General features: G+C 39.8%; 1 protein-coding gene across 1 annotated transcript in view; it reads right to left on the bottom strand.

The window, feature by feature from the left end:
* Positions 1–13,199, bottom strand: part of LOC145399500 (uncharacterized) — a 44,727-nt gene that overhangs the window by 14,874 nt on the left and 16,654 nt on the right. Inside the window, exons 2-3 of the mRNA XM_080272104.1 lie at positions 10,317–10,420; positions 7,945–8,052 (exon numbers count right to left, since the gene is read on the bottom strand). Coding sequence (XP_080128230.1) covers positions 7,945–8,052; positions 10,317–10,420 — 212 coding nt within the window. The remainder of the gene's footprint in view (positions 1–7,944; positions 8,053–10,316; positions 10,421–13,199) is intronic.

The raw sequence follows: 13,199 nt of genomic DNA, 5'->3' as shown, positions 1-13,199 counted from the left end.
GGCTATTTGAAGAGCTGTAGAAGCAGAAAAACTGCTGGAATCAGGAGGAGGGCTAGGCCGACACCTTGGCATAGGCTTAAAGAAGTCATGAATCTTCACCTGCTTCTGCTGGGAAAACTGGCAACGAATAACCAAGCCTCGCAACTCCCTTACATATGTATAAAAATTTTGTGCTTCTATATCATCAATATAACCCAGCCAAGATATGACAACATCCACTGCTTCACGAACTTGGGATAATTTTTATGGATTCTTGCGTCCAACATCATTGTTCTCTTCCTCGTCGTCATCATCATCATCTTTCTTCCCAGCCACAGACTCAGCAATTTCTTGTTTGGTGATAATACCCAGTATCATCTGCATCCATTTCACGCCACTGGATGCCATCATCTTCATTAATATTCTTCTCACCAACTTTTTGCATAACTTCAAGATAATCTGAGACTTCAAAGCCTGTGAAATCAGGCAAGCAGAAGACTGGCGGCCACATGTTCGCTGGTGCCACCTTTGTCCCCATATCTCCACATCTTGGCCTACTTACATATGTGGTCTCGGCCTGAGTATGGCTTACCGAAGATTCCGTCTTCTAAAAGTTTGACTTGTGAAGGGCTTACTGTATATATGTGTGTGTGTGTGTGTGTGTGTGTGTGTGTGTGTGTGTGTGTGTGTGTGTGTGTGTGTGTGTGTATATATATATACAGTACTGTATATATTTACATATATATATATATATATATATATATACAGTAAACCCTTATTATACGATGCCTCTTTGTACAATATTTCGCTTATACAATGTCAAAAATTTTAGTACCCTATGCTCACTATACAATGGGAACGATTTGCAACAACGATGGATCATCCACGGCTCAGTGAACAGCGAATGTGCAAATGCAACAAAAACGTCCTCACACTGTCGGCATTAGACCACACACACTTGTCCACCGGTCCAGCCTCATTAGCTAGCCCTGCCCAGCCAGGCAGTTCTGACATTGATGAGTGAGGGCTGTGAGTCCCTGTGACTGTGAGGCCGAGTCGGGACAATTCGCCGTCAGGACGATTCCCCATCATTTATTTACGTATCAGTTTATTTAGCAAGTACACTAGTTTTTTAATTATGTAAGTTATAAAAGTGATGGTGGTTTATTGTTTATATAGTAAATGTAAAATATGGCATCAAATCATAGGCATTAAATGAAAAATACTGTAATAATATATTGAAACGTGAATCAGCTGATTTATGATCAATCCTTCATCTTAGCATAAGGCTACATACGAGACAGTGGCATTTATATAAATGCCTAATTACCTTAAGTGAACGATCGACATACTTTGGAATTATACAAATAATCTTCATGTTAAGTCTATATAAATGTTTCGGGATATTTCGCCATCAAGTCATTTCGCCATCACAACAATAACAAGACAATTCGCCATCGGGACTTTTCGTCGTCAGGATGATTCCCCGTCGTTTATTTTCATATCAGTTATTTAGGAAGTACACTAGTTTTTTAGGCCTGTACTTGTACCTCTTCAAAGTCGTTTTAAAATATACCCAGGATGTTGTAGTACCAATGGAAATTAATGAAAACAGCTGTGGGTGATGCTAGAACATAATTTAATGTCAACTACAGCAAGGTTGAAACAAGTTAAATATTGTCTAAAAGTGCAACTTACAAATGATATCAAAAGCCAATGCTATTGAATGAAAATAGACTTTGATAGATCCCCCTGAGAATTAGTTATTAAAGTATCAGTTAATCAGTAATAAGTATATTTATAGAATGACGGGGAATTGTCCTGACGGGGAACATCCATATTACGACGACGAATTGTCGACTTCATGGCGAATTGTCTAGGAACCACATAAACAACCGTTGCCTGCTTCAGTAAAGGTAAGATCTACTGTAGACTGTAGTTTTCATGCTTTTTTCTCTTTATTCACTATTAATGTGTTACTTTAAATGTTTAAACATAAGGATATTTCATGTATGCGAGTGCTAAGGTGTGTGTATGTGAGAGTTTAGGCACGTCTGGGAACGTATCCCCATTGACTCCATGTTATAATGGGATTGCTATACGATGGGGTTTTCAGGAACGGAACCCCATCGTATAATGAGAGTTTACTGTATATATATATATATATATATATATACACAGTATATACAGACGGTATATATATACAGTATGGCTTCAATATACGAAAGGGAGAGGGACCAAAAAACCTTTCGTAATCCAAAATTTCATATATCGGAACGATTTTCCCCAATGAAATACAGTATATGTAGAAATGGGGGGATGCATCCCAGGACCTCCTTGGACCCCCCACCTAAACTTAACCTCTCCTATTTTGAAATAATACCTGTAGACGTAGAGAACGAGGTGGCCATTTTCTCGTACATCTCCTTTTTCTTGGTCACAGTCCTAAAAGTGGAAGCTGCAAGGCCTAAAGCACACCCAATCTCCGAGACTCCCTGCCCCTCCTCGTGGCGTCTTATGATTTCCAATTTCTTCTCCAGAGTTAGAGTATGGTGCTGCTTCATCTTTGCTGCGGGCTCCCTGATGCTGGAGATGATGCAGGGTGGTTGGGAGGCATGCCTAAACAGTACGAAAAGGTGTAGAGCTGCTAAAATATCATCACGTACAGCAAAGCTGTGAGAAGGGACATGGACTCGGTTCCGGGACAATTTGCCATGAAGTCAATTCGCCATCAAAGCATGGACGATTCCCTGTCAGGACAATTCGCACCCAAGATGATTCCCCGTCATTCTATAAATATACTTAATATTAATTAATTCTATAATAACTAATTTCATGGGGAACTATCAAGGTCTATGTTCATTCAACAGAGCAGGCTTTGGATATTATTTATACTTTGCACTTGTAGTCAATAATTAACTTGCTTCTGCCTTGCTGTAGTCAACCCTGAATTATAATCTGGCGTCTCCCAGATGCAGTCAGTTGAGATTGAATGATTAGCTAAGAATGTAGACGTAATATGAAGATTATTCATCTAATTTTTGAGTATGTCGATCATTCACTTGAGGTTTTTAGGCATTTATATAAATGCCAATGTCTCATATGTATCCTTATGTTAAATGATGAAGTGAAACATCGTACATCACCTGATTCACGTTTCAATATATTTATATTTTTTTCCGTTAATACCAACTATATGATGTCATATTTTTACATTAAAACAAAAAATAAACTGCCATCACCTTTATAACTCATATAAATTGAAAACTAATATACTTGCTAAATAAAATGATACGGAAATAAATGACGGGGGAATCGACCTGACAGTGAATTGTCCCGAAACTGTGGACTCAACTGGGAAGCGTTCGAAAAACTGTTTAACAGAGAGGGGTTAGTTCGTTTCCTCGCCGCAAGCGAGCGCCCATTCTGAATTTTTCGTATTGCATTTTGTATCATTGAGACAGATACTTTCGTATCGTGGAATCTGTCCTATATTCATCGCTTTCATAACATTAAAAATTCGTACTTCAGGTTTTTGTTTATCCCCTTAACCGCGGGGCGTCACTTTCGTGACGCTTGGGAGCAAGGGATCATACCTCGGGGCGTCACTTTTGTGATTCTGTGTTATTCTGAATTCACCCGGGCTTCCAAGTGGGGGCTTGTATCATCTATCAGTACTGCCAATGTCCAACACTAGTCAGCACTCCTAATCTCATCTGTACTCCCATCCATTGTTGACAATTTAGCCATTTCTCCCCGTTCTTGACTCCCCTCCCTACCCCCCCTCCATTAACCTATCCTCTCGCCTGCCCGGCCATGCTACGCTAAGTAAATCTTCCCTGGAATTTTTCACTAATTTCATCCATTGAAATAAGCCCTATGTCCTATTCTTATACCAAATAATATATACAAGAAAGAAATAAGGTAAGTGAGAGTGCCATACACCTGGAATTGGCTAATTATCACCTGACAACACCTCACGTGCACTCGTTCGCTAATTTTCGCTGTTTTTTCCCCTTGAAATATGCCGTATAATCTATTTTCGTAATAAATATACATGTAAGGAGGGAAGGGAGAAGCCTAAGTGATATTTACATTCACCTGGAACTACCTAATTTATAATGTATTGTCTAGATTTCCTGCCAATCATTTCAGTGCTAGACATAGCTGTTTCAAGAGCTAACATTGGTAGCTCTGAATATCCCCTAAGTAGGCCTCTAATCTATTTTTGTAATAAATATACATGTAAGGAGGGAAGGGAGAAGCCTAAGTGATATTTACATTCACCTGGAACTACCTAATTTATAATGTATTGTCTAGATTTCCTGCCAATCATTTCAGTGCTAGACATAGCTGTTTCAAGAGCTAACATTGGTAGCTCTGAATAACCCCTAAGTAGGCCTCCACCCCGGCCCTCCGTTATCAGTTTACTCTCATCTTCCGAAGCGAGGGTACGTATGTTTCTTCTTGCTGACTTCAAGGCCTTTTTCACCCCCATGCAAAGGGCCCTGTGACCTTTATCCCCTACTAAACCTCGTGTGGAAAGAGGTAAAGGGCTGACAATTGATAAAAGAGTGACTACGATCTTTCTATTGAGTAAAACAGTGCAAGTGGAATTGTAAATAATGTGTAAACAGCAAGTGAAAGTAATGAATGTAAATATACGTGAACAATGGAAAATAGTTTTATAAGTTACTTCAAGTGACAGTGCATAACAGTGTAAATAAAATAGAAATGTAAATAACGTAAATAAAATAGAGAACGTAAATAGAAATGTAAATGAGTAGTATTATAAGAATACGAGTATATACCCTAGGAGTAATGAAAGTGAAAGTTTCACTCTAGCATGTCTGAATGCTATGAGTTATGAGAGTGAAGATGAAAGTGACATTCACTCTCAATGCTAGTATACAGGACGAGAAAGTGAATGCTACGTATTTTACTGAAAGAAATTGAATCCCTACAGTGACAATAAACTAATACTACTGAAGGAAACTTATGGATAAAGACTGTAGATATATATAAGTGTTATATAGTAACAGAAATATAAAGTGTGAGGGGTTTTATGAATAATAAATGACAGAGTACCAAGAGCGAACTAGTGCCAGTGCGACGATCAGACGCGCTCGTAATTTCCATTGCTTTCACAGTGTTTTTTTTTTTTAGTATGGATCCCAAACTACTTGAAAATTGTAGAATAGTGTTTATAGTGTTTGTATCTGGCTGTGGTAATCATATTACGGGTTGTCGGGAAGTGTAAAGTGGAGACTTCGTTACCCTACTTCAGAGGTCTCCACAAGTCCTACGGTAACCGACGAAGGCTCAACAATCATTCCAGGAGAAAGCTGAAGGTATGTGCCATAAGCATATGTAATTTTATTATTCTAGGACTAATAACTGATTTTTGGCAAATATTTTTTGAGAGTCTGTCGGAGCCCAAATAACCCTGCGGGACACGCAAGTCATTGGTAAACAAGCCCGCGGTGTAGGGGTTATCAAGGACTCACTGTACATTGTACGTATGTAAAGTACAACATATATAACATATATAATAATACTGTACTGTACACCGATAAACATGTCTTATATTGACCTTATTGTAGTGAACACAGGTGAACTGGTCAGGTAGTTCAGGCTGCTTCTGGCATTATCAGACATTTTCTGATATACAGTAGGGCCCTGCAACTAACATTTTTTGGACTAGCAATTTCAAGTCTAGTGGTAGGATAGAAACTGTCTTCAGCTTCATAACTAGCAACAAAACCCTCGAAACAAGAGATCCGTGGCAATTGTCGTCTAGCAAGCGAGCCGCGAGGCACATTTCGACTCGTTTTCCTAGCGAGCGAGTCTCGTCTAGCAAGTGAGTCGCACCTAGCGAGCGAGTCATATGGCGTGTTTCGATTCATTGTTGTCTTGCCTATCGCTATGCTACTGCGACCTTGCTCTTTTTTCATACCTGGCCAAATTGAACCTAACACCTATGAAGGATTTGAAAGTGGTGATGAGATACTACAGGAGATATAGAGAAAGGCCAGTGCTCGAGTGGGTGGCAATGGTGGAGAGGAGGGTTGCGATGGTGGTGGTGGCGCTTACTCCCAGTAAGCATGCGCACTCCCAACTCCCAACTTTTGCTTTCAATAAACTGCATTCTGAGCATTTAATGGTGACTTTTTGTTGCTTTGTCCTATTAAGTACAGTCATTACTCATTTTACGATGTTTCGGTTCACGATATTTTGCTACAACGATAACAGAAAAGTTCTGCCCCGAAATTCGATTTACAATAAATTTCCCGCTATAACGATTTTGCCATTGGAAAGCGCCAGGCATACGCAAGGTGACCGTCACTTGTCTCAGGCAAGATGACGGCCCCAACATGCAGGCATTGTCATGGTTCAGGTCCCGCCACCCCTTCAAAGCCCTGTCTTTTCAACTTGTTCATGTGTGCCCCCCTGTTATCGTCACCTCTCAGCCAAACATCGTACTACAGTACTGTGGATCTGTGTGCCCAGTGGTTAAGGTCAGTGCCAGTGCAGGCCCCAGTGCTAAGGTCAGTGCCAGTGCAGGCCCCAGTGCTAAGGTTAGTGCAGGAATGAGTCCCAGTTCTAAGGTTGGTGCTGGTATGGGCCGGATTCCCCTCCCCCTAACCTGTTCCTGTCTGACTCAGAGGCTGACCACTAATGCCTGCAAGCACAGGCTGTCCCCCAGCCTTGGGATGACTTGGACTAACACAGGAAGGAATGAAGGTGGATTGTCATTTATGGTTCAGTCTTGGTTAGGTGATTTTGGGAAGTTGAGTTGACGTAACCTCCCTTTTATAATGGGTTTCAATGTACCGATTTACAATAAAATCGGTATACAATAAGGTATGACCTGACATAACCCCATCATACAATGAGTAATGACTGTACAGTATATAAAAATGTGACTATTTAGTGGGTAAAAGTACAGTAGACAAAAATAGAAAAATAGTTGAACTTACTAAATGTTCCAGTCTACTTTTATTTTTTGCTATATAAAGTTTGCCTCCAAACTAGCAGTTTCACAACTAGTGAGGTTTTATCAATCTCTTAGGATCGTTAGTTACAAGGCCCTACTGTATAAGAATTTAGTCCGGTAGCTCCTCAATTCTGACAAAAACGAATTGTGGTCTACTGAAGTCCGTTATATCAAAGTTTTACTGAACTTGGGTTACCCTACGGTACTTTCATATACAATATCATTAAGATGTAAGCAAAAATAGGCAAAGAAAAAAAAAAATAATAATACTGACGAAAACAATAAGCTTCGCCATTTATATGGCAAAGCTTAATAATAATAACAGTAACAAGTAAAGACAGAAGATGAGAGCTTGTTACCTAATCCCTAACTATGACCCTGCCTAGTATGGCTGCACCTAACTACTGTAGTATACACTTACCACTGGGATACACAGGTTTCAAGTATGATTCAGGAAAGAGTAATGTATAATAAATAACTTGAGTATCATCATTCATTGCCAGACGCCATGTATCCCAAATGGGGTGGCCAAGGGCTTAGAGTTAATTGTTTTACAGGGAGGGGCACTAATCCTCCACCAACCCCACTTGACACGAAGGGATGATAAATTAAATATTGTGAGGATTCGAACCAGCGCTTGCAACTGCGTGAGTACAGCAGCTTACCAAGTGATTCATTAAATATTAACATGCTAACCAGGAATCTGAGTAAATCACTAAAGATGGTTTAGTACCTAGGACATTCTAAGCCTGGAAAACATACCTATCCTCATATGGAAGCAAGACAAGAAGGGTTGATAACACACAGTGTCGTGGTGATAACCTGGTACAGTACTGTGTAACCAAGGAGACTCATTCCTGCCTTACAACTGAAGCTTATCAAAGTTCATGCCACCACAACTTAATATTTCAGCTATGGGAGTAGCTGACTTCCATCAGATAAAGATAAATAGAATACAGTAAACATACCTGTCCTTGTATGGAAGCAAGACTGGCAGCGTTTATGACATGTGGAGTCGATGTAACCACCTGGTACCGTGTGGAGGGTGCAATTTCATATATCTGATGCACTGGAACCTGTCAAGTAATGTGTACATGTACAGTATATGCATTTTTATGTTATACAGACAGACAAACGAGGAAGTAAAGTAGCAGTGTGGTGGTTATGCGGATATGACTGAAAGTGCTATGAGAAATGCTTTGAGAAGGTTTGGTCACATGAAGACAGAGAATGAGAGACTGACTAGAAGAGAGTACCTGTGTGTTAATGGGGTGGAGGGGGAGACCAAGGATGAGATTGAGGGATGGAATGGAGGGATACCATATATAGGCGAGAGTGGGGGTGAGTTTGAGGGAGGGTAGCCAAACAGCACACGACAGGGCAACATGGTGGCTATTTGTTGTGACCACCTTTCATGGGATTAAGGTGTCTACTGTGGAATGATAGATAGATGTTATACAGGGTATCCCACAATAATCTTTTTTTGAAAATTTAAGAAGTTATTCTGAGGCTAACTTTGTGTGAAAAATGCTGTATCATCAGAGGCCCAATTTTTAACTGAGCTAAAATTAGCAATTACCTTATGGACAAAAACAGTCTTTCTTATAATTACTGCAATTCATAAATAATGGACCAATGTTAATGTAGCAATTTTACTCAAAATCAACTAAAGAATATCCTAATGGAATTTCTCAAAAATCTCAAGACACCTTGTATGTATTTTACCTCATGTAAGGTCTTATTTTAACATCATGTATTACTGATATACTGGTATTCATCTATCCACCCATCATCCAATCCTACATTGCCCCATGAGGAGCGTAGGAGCCAGGGGCTAGGCAGCTGGTCCCGACATTTAAGATAAGAGTGACCAGCCTCACTCATCCCTGAGTGGCATTAAATGAGCAATCAACCCCAACCACCCTTTGGATATTTAATAATAATAATAATAATAATAATAATAATAATAATAATCCATCCATCCATCCATCATCTAATCCTACATTGCCCCATGAGGAGCATAGGAGCCCGGGGTTAGGAAAGTTGGTCCTGGCATTTAAGATGAGAGTGACCAGCCTCACTCATCCCTGAGTGGCATTACATGAGCAATAAACCCCAACCACTCCTTGCATATAAACCCTTCACCAGCTCAATCCAATTGGAGCACCTTTATTACCCACTAAACCACCAGGAGCCAAAATTTGGTTATATGGTTACCACCCAGCATAGTAAATGGTTTCCTGGTGTACAGGAAACCATTTGGCTTGTCACTCAGTGTTGAGTCACCCACAGGCATAAGGAAGAGGAATGAACGAAGGAAAGAAAGACACAAGAGGGAGTGTAAAGTCACCCGCAGGCAAAAGAAAGAGGAAAGAATGAAGGAAAGAAAGACAGAAGAGGATGGATGGAAAGAAGGATGGAGGAGAGGAAAGGGCAGACACACAAGAGCAGCACTACATCAAGTGAGTGGATGGTGAGTGTCCCCACCTACCACAATAATAATAATAATAGTAATAATAATAATAATAATAATAATAATAATAGTACCGTAATAATAATAATAATATTGTCTGGTTCTCAAAAGTGCCAGTTCTTCCAAAGGAATTCACTTGCACTCAACATTCATTCAAACTTTTACAATTACAAGAAATGTGATATCACTCATATACAACAAACTTCATCAGGAAAAAACAATTAAAAAAAATAATAATAATAACAAAAAAATAAAATAAACCCCGTAACTGACCATCAGAAAGGCTTTGAGCAGCCCATTAAAAGAGTCAGCAGAAGTCAATTGCCTCATGAATAATGGCAATTTATCATATAACCCAGGGGCTGTATAGGAGAAAGATCTCTCACAGACAGATGACTGATGAACAACTGCAGGCTCATAGGCTCATAGGTACAAGGAATCATCTTCTTTTCTCTTCTTAATATAAAACCTGAACATGCTGTGAAGTTTTAACTGTAGTCTGTATCTTTAGCCTGACCACAATAGCTCCTCCCTGTACCAAAGCATGATGGCATTGGAGAGGGATGTCTTCATACAGTGGCATCAATATATCTTGGTGGCTCCATTGCCTTGTAATACAAATGTCCCCTAACAACTTCTCTGTCACTCAAAAGGAGGATACTGAACTGCAGGGGGATAGCTGGCAGTCCACCAGGTCCATATCTACACGAGTCTAGGGTCATTACAACAACAACAACGTGAAATAAAATGAAAAAGACAAAATTTCATTACAACAACAACAGCTATGTGAAAGAAAATGAAAAAAGACAAAATCCCTGCCAAGTGAAAATGAATGAACTAAATATACAAGACAGATCCTTGACTTACCTCAGCAGCTCCATAGGCACGCTTGTATGCTGTTAATTGCTGATCGTGTTGAAGTACTTGATGCTGTTGCTGTTGGTGTGCTGGGGTGGGCTGTTGCTGCTGTGCTGTCGGGGTAGTATGTATGCTTTTTAAGTATGACAGACACAATGGAGAATGTAAATGACCATATACTCTACTCTTCACTTTAACTTGAGTGATGCATGGTAGCGACCATCACCTACTCACTAATGTTGCGCTGTTGTGCTGTCCAATTCTTCCTTCACTTTCATCATTGTTTTTTTGTGGCTGCCCTTCCCTTTTCCTAGTTCCCCCATCCTTCCTGTCACTTTTCATTATTCTTCTTTCCACTTCAGGTGGCTCTACATTAAGTGACAAGCTTTTATGGTATCCAAGGCTAAAAGAAACCAATTACAATGCTGGGGGGGGGGGTAAAAAAAAAAAAAAAAGGGGGGGGGGGGGGGTGGCATGGAGCCTGCTATGGTGTCTCTGCTAACAGGGTGCAGCACTGCAAATACAGCATCCATCGAGGAACCAAACTTCCACACTCTTCCCTCCACCTTACTGAGGTGCTGTTAACCAAACGGGAACATTTGTTCACTGTACGGGACAGCTCTGCAGGGGCAGTTGCTTGCCTGTGGTTGATGGATCTGCTCAGCCAGACAGACTAAGGTTTATCAACTATTTCTACTACAATCAATAATAATATTAATAACATTATTAATAATAATAATAATAATACGATAAACCCTCGATACACCGAACCCTCTTTTCACAAATTTTGGTTTTAATGACCACCCTGAGCTGGCCGAATGTTATGTTCGTTTAACAAATTTTGTTTGGTAAAAGAATGGACACGTGGGAAACACCAACCAGTGTGGCGTCCCTACACACACACACACACACACATGCACACACACGCACAACAGCCGGAGAGAGAGGACGTCCCAGGCATCGCTCCTGACCTTGAGTAGTTTCAGGAATTTTGTCTGTCCTGTCTCCTAGGGTCTTTCTTTAAATTTAAAATAATGAAAGTTGGTAGACTACCAAAAATGTAAAGATTTGTTGGCAATAGTATACATGAATGTTTGTGGCTTATTGGTAACAGCTGTTTAGGTACTTGATCGGTACGTTAAAGATGGCCGAAAATGTAAACAATGAGGGAATGGAATTTCAAGGATTTGATGCTAATACTAATGTCATGGACCTAGTGAAAACATTAATTATGAGGATTAGTGAACTCGAAAAAAAAGTAGAGAATCTAGTGATAAAGGATGTGTCAGGAAATACGCAAACCACCATACAGAGTCTAATCCAGTCCAACGAAACAGCCAATGAAGAGATTAAGAATTTGAAGCGGGAAAATGTTGAACTGAGGAGGAAACTTGAAGAGAGTACTAATAAAACGGAGAAGGTGAGTAATGTACTAGAAGAACACAAGGCAAAGTGGGCACACGTAGAGGAAGAACAGAAAGAAGTGGTCAGCTTAAGAGAGATCATCCAGGAAGAAAAGGAAATGAACAAGAAAGAAATGGAAGAAAATGTAGTGAAAATACTGAAGAAAAAAGAGAAAATAGTGAGAGAAACTGTAGAAAGGAACAGATGTGTGATAGTATTTGGAAACAGGGAAGAGGAAGAAAAGGTTAGGTTCGCAAGACTCAGGAGAGACACGAACATGGTGAGAGGAATATTAGGCAAGATTGACCCCCGAAGGAAACAAGTGGGTAAAAGAAATTGAGGAAGTAAGGAGGATAGGGCCTTATAAGAAAGGGGAAACAAGACCAATGAGAGTCAAGTTTACATCAGAAAGTGTAATAAATGAGATACTTAAAGTGACCTGGAAATTAAGCAAAGAGGCGGGGATGGAAAATATTATAATAAGAAAAGATCTGAATGAAGAAGAAAGAGAAGCTTTAAAATCATTAAAGGAAGAAGTAAAGGAAAAAAATGATAAGAGGACAGAGGAAGAACGTAATACTTTTTTTGGAGAGTATTGGATATGAAAGTAAGGAAATGGTATTTAAGGAAATAGAAGTGAAGGAAATTAGGGGGGATGGTTGTGAAAGATCAGAAGTTGAGGAAGTGGTACGGACAGAGAGTAGGAGAGAAGAGGGTATTAATAATGTCAAAAATAATTTGAAGGTGATATATACTAATGTTGATGGTTTCATATCGACAAGGATCGAAATTAATGATTTCTTGAGAGAACATGAACCTGATGTCATGTGCTTTGTAGAGACCAAATTAAGAGAAGATATTGATGTTCATTTGGGAGATGGTAAATACAAACTGTGGAGAAAAGACAGAAAAGAAAAAAAGGGAGGAGGAGTGATGATAGCAGTGAAGAACAACATAAATGTAGATACTGTGGAAATGGGAGAAGGCAGGGCTGAAGTGATATATATGAAATTAGAAACTGGAGAGAATGTTAAGAGAGATATGGCGGGAGTGTATGTTCCGCCAAAGACGAGAGCATGGAAGGATGACGAATACCATGAGATGTTGTCAGATATGGCTAGCTACTTGCAAAAAATAATTGAGAAAAGCAATAATATAATTTTGGTGGGTGACTTTAATTGTAAAGAGGTGAACTGGGAGGAATGGTACTCGGGAGGCGGCGAGGATTCGTGGGGTACTATGTTATTAAATATAATAATGAATAATGTGATGACGCAGTGGGTCAAAGAAGAGACACGGTTTCGAGGTGAGGACACACCAGCAAGGTTAGATTTACTGTTCACCAAAGAACCTGATGTAATAGAATCATTGGAATATCTCTGTCCTTTGGGAAAAAGTGATCACGTGGTCATTGAGTTCCAGATGTTAATAGGAAACGTCGAGCCAAGAGGACGAGCTTCATAGACAGGGAAGATACAACTTTGGCAA

Source organism: Coenobita brevimanus, chromosome 49, assembly GCF_032717465.1.
Source record: "Coenobita brevimanus isolate Jiangsu-jjx chromosome 49, ASM3271746v2, whole genome shotgun sequence".
Lineage (NCBI taxonomy): Eukaryota > Metazoa > Arthropoda > Malacostraca > Decapoda > Coenobitidae > Coenobita > Coenobita brevimanus.
This window is presented reverse-complemented; position numbering and strand designations above follow the sequence as displayed.